A 7,342-nucleotide genomic window follows, 5' to 3' on the forward strand; every position below is an offset into this window, starting at 1 on the left:
GTCACACCCTCACAGAAACACCTAGGAATAATACTTTACATCCTTCAATCCAATCAAGTTGACACTCAGTATTAACCATCACAGTGACCTTCTTTGTCTCTTTTTATAGTTTTTGTCTTGAAATCTATTTTGTCTGATATAAGTATAGTTACTCCTGCTCTTTTTTGGTTTCTATTTGCATGGAATATTTTTTCCATCTAGATGAAGTATGTTTCTTTTTTTTTTTTTTTTTTTTTGAGACGGAGTCTCGCTCTGTCGCCCAGGCTGGAGTGCAGTGGCCGGATCTCAGCTCACTGCAAGCTCCGCCTCCCGGGTTTACGCCATTCTCCTGCCTCAGCCTCCCGAGTAGCTGGGACTACAGGTGCCCGCCACCTCGCCCGGCTAGTTTTTTGTATTTTTAGTAGAGACGGGGTTTCACCATGTTAGCCAGGATGGTCTCGATCTCCTGACCTTGTGATCCGCCCGCCTCGGCCTCCCAAAGTGCTGGGATTACAGGCTGGAGCCACCGCGCCCGGCCGATGAAGTATGTTTCTTGAAGGCAAGGAATTGTTGGATCTTATTTTGTAATCTATTCAGCCACTCAACTTCTTTTGTTTGGAGAGTTTAGTTTATTTACATTCAATGTTATCATTGTTAAGTAAGGACTTATTTCTGCCATTTTGTTATTTTTTATTCTGGTTGTTTCATGGTCTTCTTTCTTCTTTTCTTCTTTCCTGTCTTCCTTTTAGTGAAGGTGATTTCCTCTGATGACATGTTTTAATTTATTGCTTTTTGTATTTTGTGTATCTGTTGTATGTTTCTAAATTTGAAGTTATGATGAGGCTTGCAAATAGTATCTTATAACCTATTGTTTTAAACTGATGACAACTTAACAGTGATTGCATAAACAAACTAACAAATAAGTAAAGAGAAACTAATAAAAACTCTACACTTTAACATCATGCCCCTACTTTTAACTTTTTGTTGTTTCTACTTATATTTTATTGTACTGTCTTTGTCTTAAAAAGTTATAATTATTATTTTTGATCGCTTCATCTTTTAGTCTTCCTACTCAAGATATGAGTAGCTTGCACACCATAATTACAGTGCTATGATATCCTGTTTTTTTGTGTACTTACTATTACTATTGAGTTTTGTGCCTTCAGATAATTTCTTATTTTTTATTAATGTCCTTTTCTTTCAGATTAAGGAACTCCCTTTAGCTTTCTTATAGGATAGGTCTGGTGTTGATGAAATCTTTCAGCTTCTGTTTGTCTGGGAAAGTCTTGAATTCCTTCATGTTTGAATAATATTTTCACCAGATATACTATTCTGCAATAAAAGTTCTTCTTCCTTTGGCATTTTAAATATATTATGTCACTCTTTCCTGACCTGCAAGGCTTCCACTGAGAAGTCTGCTACCAGGCATATTGAAGCTCCACTGTATGTGATTTGTTTATTTTCTCTTCCTACTTTTAGAATCCTTTATTATTCACCTTTGGGAGTTTGATTATTGAATGTCTTGAGTTAATGTTATTTGGGTTAAATCTGCTTAGTAACCTTCTTGCACTTGAATATTGATATCTTTCTCTAGGTTTGGGAAGCTCTCTGTTATTATCCCTTTGAATAAACTTTCTACCTTCATCTCTCTATTTCCTCTTCAAGGCCAAAAACTCTTAGATTTTCCCTTTTGAAGTTATTTTCTAAATATCATAGGCATACTTTCATTCTCTTCTTCTTTCTTTTGTCTCCTATAACTGTGTATTTTCAAATAGCCTGTCTTCAAGCTCACTAATTCTTTCTTCTGCTTGATTAATTCCACTATTAATAGACTCTGATGCATTCTTTAGTATTTCAATTGCAGTTTTTAACTCCAGAATTTCTACTTGATTCTTTTAAATTATTTCAATCTCTTGGTTAAATTTATCTGATAGGATTCTGAATTCCTCTCTGTGTTCTCTTGAAATTTCTTGAGTTTCCTCAAAAGAGCCATTTTGAATTATCTGTCCGAAAGGTCACACGTCTCTCTCTCTCTCTGGGATTAGTCATTGGTTACTTATTTAGTTCATTTGATGAGGTCATATTTCCTGAACGGTCTTGATGCTTGTGGATGTTCATTGATGTCTGGGCTTGTTTGTACCCTTCCTTCCTGGGAAGGCTTTCTAGGTATTCAAAGGAACTTGGGTGTTGTGATTTAGTTTTTGGTGACTGCAGCTGTATCTGCATTAGGGGGCACCCCAAGTCTAGTAACACTGTGGCTCCTGCAGACTTGAAGAGATACCACCCTATGGTCTTAGATAAGATCTAGAAGAATTCTCTGGATTATCAGACATAGACTCTTATTATCTTCCTTTTCTTTCTCCAAAACAGAGTCACTCTCTTTCTCCTCTCTCTCTCTCTCTCTCTGCCCCCCTTCTCTCTCTCTCTCTTTGTGTGTACTGAGCTGCCTGGAGCTAGAAGAAGGGTGACACATGTACCCCTGTGGCCACCACAATGGAGACTGTGCTGGGTCAGACCCAAAGCCAGCACAGCACCAGGTGTCACCAAAGACCTGTGGTAACCACTGTCTGGCTACCAGCTATGTTCGCTCAAGGCCCTAAGGCTCTAGAATCAGCAGATGGCAACGCCAACCAGGCTTGTATCCATTACTTCAGGATGCCAAGTTTCCAACAGTCCTGGGCAGGTCCAGGGATGCCATCTGGGAGCCAGGACCTGGGGTGAGAAACTTTAGGAATCTACCTGGTGCTCTATTCTACTGCAGCTGAGCTGGTACCCAAGCCCAAGGCAATGTCTTTCTCATTCTTCCCTCTTCTTTCCTCAAGCAGAGTTGTCTCTCCCCTTGGCTACCACTGCCCCAGGCCCACGGTGAATACTGCCTGGCTACTGCTGATGTTCATTCAAGGATCAAGGGCTCTTGAGTCAGCTTATGAATGCTGCCAAGCACAGGACTCTCCTTTCAAGGCAGTGGACTCAACTATGGCCACTAGGGCAGGTCCAGAAATGCCATCCAAGAGCCAAACCCTGGAATTGGGGACCCTAAGAGCTCACTTGGTTCTCTACGCCACTGAGGCCACACTGGTACCTAAGCTGCAAGACAAAGTCCCCTTTATCCTTCCTTCTACTTTTCTCAAGCAGAAGGAGCCCCTTCCCATAGCCACTGCAGCTGGAAAGGTGCTTGGTGACATCTGAAGTCAACATATCTCTTAGTCTCACCCAAGGCCAATGGCAAGTACTTCCTGCAAATTATTGAGGGTCCCTGGCCTCTAGAGTGAGCAGGTGATGAATGCTGCCAGGACTGGGTCATTGCCTTCAAAAAAATGGGTTTCCTTCTGGCCCAGAGTGTCTAGAAATGTTGTCTGGGAACTAGGGCCTGAAATGGGGGACTCAGGACTCTGTCTTATACCCTATCCTACTGTGGCTGAGCTGACATCCAACTTGCAATACACAGTCCTGTTTACTCTTCCTGCTCCTCTCCTCACGCCACACAAAGGAATCTCTTTCAAAGCTGCAAGCTGTGATGCCTGGTGTTGGCAGAGGGATGATGCAAGCACTCCCTTGGCTGCACCAGCTGGTGTCTCACTAGATCATATGCCCCCCAAGTCCACTGGCTTCAAGCCCAGCACACCATCAGGAGTTCCCCCTAGAACTGCAGTCCTTGTGACCTAGACAGACTTTTAAAAGTTTCTTTAGGACCCCAGAGCACTTCAACCTATGGTCGTGAATCTTTTTGGAACTCAGGTTCCAACCATTGGGATGTGTAATTCCTTTCTGGCAAGGGCTGGTCTAAATGCTCCCTCCATGGGTGCTGGCTGAGTTCTGCCTAGTGTTGTTTCTTGCTGTGACAGAGCAGCACTGGGTTCCAATGCAAAGCCCCACAATGACTGCACTATTCCTCCTGCAAGTGCAGAGATTCTCTCTCTGTTCCATGCGGCAGCTGCTGGGTGATGAGGGAGGGGTGGTGTCAGCAATTCAAGACTGCCTTTCTTACCTTTATCACCTCTTTCAGTGATATGAAGTTAAAACCAGGTATTGTGATCACTCATTGGATTTTTGGTTGCTATGAGGGTGCTTTTTTTGTGTGGATAGTTGTTCAATCTGGTGTTTTTGCAGGGAAGACAATCAGTGGAGGCTTCTATTCAGCCATCTTGCTTCACCTCCCTTGGTAATCTCACATTTAATGAGTGCTAAGTACTTTGAGCTCGCTGTGCTTTTAAATTTTGTTTTACTTCTGGCTGCTTAAAAATTTCCCCATCTCTGGCCAGGTGCCGTGGCTCACGCCTGTAATCCCAGCACTTTGGAAGGCTCAGGTGGGCGGATCACGAGGTCAGGAGTTTGAGATCAGCCGGGCCAACATAGTGAAATCCTGTCTCTACCAGAAATACAAAAATTAGCCAGACATGGTGGCACGTGCCTGTAGTCCCAGCTACTTGGGAGGCTGAGGCAGGAGAATCACTTGAACTGGAAGGCAGAGGTTGTAGTGAGCCTAGACTGCGCCATTGCACTCCAGCCTGGGTGACAAGTGTGAGACTCCATCTGAAAAAAAAAAAAAATTCCCCCATCTCTTGAAGCCAGCAATGCAAAACAAATATCATTTAAGCAGGACCTAGTTGTTTTGAAACAGGAAGACCTCTCAAACATCTAGTCTCAAGTATTTAGCAGAGAAGTTCCACATATCACTTTTTACCTATTGCAATCTGGCTTTAACCCCCACTACACGTCGAAACTACTTATGCCAAGTCACTCAATGTTTTAATTGTTGCCAAATTTAACATGCGCTTTTAACTTATTTTCATACGTAAGCCCCCTGCCCATGCAGTCCCGAATGCTCCCTTTTTCTTGAAACTCTTTTGTTCTTTTGATTGTGTGATATAGTTATCTCCTATATATTCTATCTTACTGGCTGTGCCTTTTTTAGCCTTCTTGGGGAGGTCCTTTTAACCTTTCTACACGTACTGATGTCCTCAGAAATCTATCTGCAGCTTTCTTCACCTTCTACTTTGCATACCTTCCTGAAATAATGTCATCAACTGCTAGGCTCAGTACGCTGAATTCCCCCCATCATGTCTTGCACTTCCAAGCTTTTATACATGCTTCTCCCTCTGCTTGGAGTGTGTCCTCTCATACTTTTGAAAACCAGATTAACAAGTTGAGTCTTTTCTTTCTAAGAAAGACTCAACTCAGGTCGGTTCTTCTCCAAGATGCCTTTGCTGATATCTAATCTACATGCTCCCAGAGCACCTTGTATCTACTTCCGCCATTGCATTTTACACACTATATCGTAATCATCTGTTTACTGATTTGTCTTCCTGACATAGTTATGCTGTATCAGCAGTGTCTAGCACAGGGCCTAGTCCATGGTAGATAAACAATTGTTTGTTGAATAAATAAAAGAACACCCAAATAAGCAAATGAATGAATGGGTAAGTGATTCTGGAATGGACAATTTGGGGTTTGGAAAGAGGGTAAAGGATGTGAAAGAAAAGCAGAAGAAAAAACGGGAAATGACTGGTATATTTAAGCAGCTTGTTTTGTTACCCTTGTTTACGTGGAATAAAGTTGTCATTTCATTTCATCAAAAGTTTATTGAGCATCCAGTATGTGCTAGGCACTCTGCTGGATGCTAGTAATACAAAGATGAAGATGAAAACAACACAAAAACAAACAAACAAACAAACCCCAATTCCTTACTAACCCCTCCCCACCCCCAATTTAAGGCAGATTTGGCTTAAGCCTGGGAAGCTGGCCCCTCAGGGATTCAGCACCAGGTATGGCATGCTCTCATCTCACCCTCACCTTCACCTGTGCATCTCAAGGCTGACCAGCAGGTACTCCTTCTCCAAGTCCTGCTGCCTCTTCCACCTTCCTGAGAAACTTTCCCCTACATTCATTATCTCATTATGGATGAGGCACCTGGGAAGTTTAGGGGTGCTGCGAAGGCACACCTGCTCAAATGACCTGGGGAAGTGCCAAGGGACAGGGAGCTGAGACAGGCATGCTGTTGGGGTAAGGGCAGAGGGGGCAAACTAGAAATGTCAGTGCTTCTGGGGCTGAGACAAAACTTGACCTGGTGTGTAGGTGGTGGGTAACGGGGGCCTTGGAATAGCTCCATGGGATGAAGGAGAATCAGAGCTAGAGTTTAGGAGGTTGGGAATGGGCCAGGGATGCAGGGACCCTTGGAGGCATTAAGGAGGAGGGGATGGAATACACAGAGGGCCTCCTTCTCTTTCAGATTTGTAATTGCCCTCTCTCCTGACATAGTAGATTACTGCCACTCCTATGAACTGTTCAATAGGTGGTGGCATGGGCATGTCCTGGCTACACAGCGGCCCAGTCTCTTTATTTTGATGTTAGTGTGATTAGGGAGTCTGCCCTTGTTCTGTGCCCTGGGACCCGAGCATGTGGGAGCAGGGCAGATGGGTGGCAGGAGGCCAGGGGTTGGATCATGTTCCCCTGAAATGCTGGGAAGCAATAAGCCTCCTCCTCCCCCCACCATTTTTCTGGAGATTAGGACTTATTCTCACAGCTGGAGGAAGCTCAACAACTTTCCTGAGGACAATGATTGTTTGAAAGGCTTGTTTTGTAAGGAAGCCAGGACGAATGTATGAGTTAGATGAGCTAAAACAGTTCCTCACTTGGTCTAGTTTTCTGGGCCAGGGGAGTAAGTGGAATTCACTTCTCTATACGAATAAGCCCATCCATCTCTTCTGTTCATGAACAGAGACAAAGAATGCTTGGCATGACATGCCTCTGAGGGAGGCTCTGGGAGGAGGCCAAGCTGGCAGGTTCGGGTTCTTTGCCCTTGCTAGGGCCTAGGTCAGAGGGAAAAGAAACATACTTGTACCCTTCCCTCACCACCTCGTAGGTCCCCAGGTACCAGGTGCCCAGGGAAGAAGGCCTTCACAATGATCCCCCAGCACAGAACAGCCCCTGCACACCCAGTAACCGGCATCTGGCTTCTCCTTAGCTTCGTGCAGCTGTGGATTTTGGGAAAGTGGCCTCTTTAATCTGAGCTTGCCAAAAAAAAAGTGCCCCAGCACTCAGGCATTTGTTCAGTGGGAAGGGTGGCGGGTGGGAAACAACACAGCTCCCTGGGAAGAGCACAGGATAGTCACGGGCGGGTTAGGTTACTGATGTTAGTTTCCATAAAACGCTTTTGGGTGTTGGGCCAGAAATGTAATAATCTATGTGGTCCTAATAGGGCACAACCTATACCAAGTGAGAACACAGCCTGTAAACCGGAAGCAAATGCTCCCCGGTTTCACCACCTCAACACTGCCGCCTCCGCGCACCCGCCTCCGTCTGCGCATGCTCATACGCGTCCACACCCGAGACACCCGCGCGCCGCCGGGACCTCCCCTAGCCC

At 44.6% G+C, this 7,342-nt stretch overlaps 2 protein-coding genes across 2 annotated transcripts in view; one reads left to right on the plus strand and one right to left on the minus strand.

The window, feature by feature from the left end:
• The first annotated feature begins 5,387 nt into the window (after positions 1-5,387).
• On the plus strand, positions 5,388-6,994 carry HEPN1 (hepatocellular carcinoma, down-regulated 1). Its single transcript, XM_012001704.1, is given in 3 exon segments — positions 5,388-5,399; positions 6,055-6,126; positions 6,129-6,994. Coding segments are annotated over 3 exon segments (291 nt in total). The 3' UTR covers positions 6,336-6,994.
• Positions 6,828-7,342, minus strand: part of HEPACAM (hepatic and glial cell adhesion molecule) — a 15,905-nt gene continuing 15,390 nt past the window's right edge. Inside the window, exon 8 of the mRNA XM_012001705.1 lies at positions 6,828-6,953. Coding sequence (XP_011857095.1) covers positions 6,828-6,953 — 126 coding nt within the window. The remainder of the gene's footprint in view (positions 6,954-7,342) is intronic.

Source organism: Mandrillus leucophaeus, unplaced genomic scaffold, assembly GCF_000951045.1.
Source record: "Mandrillus leucophaeus isolate KB7577 unplaced genomic scaffold, Mleu.le_1.0 Scaffold669, whole genome shotgun sequence".
Taxonomy (NCBI): domain Eukaryota; kingdom Metazoa; phylum Chordata; class Mammalia; order Primates; family Cercopithecidae; genus Mandrillus; species Mandrillus leucophaeus.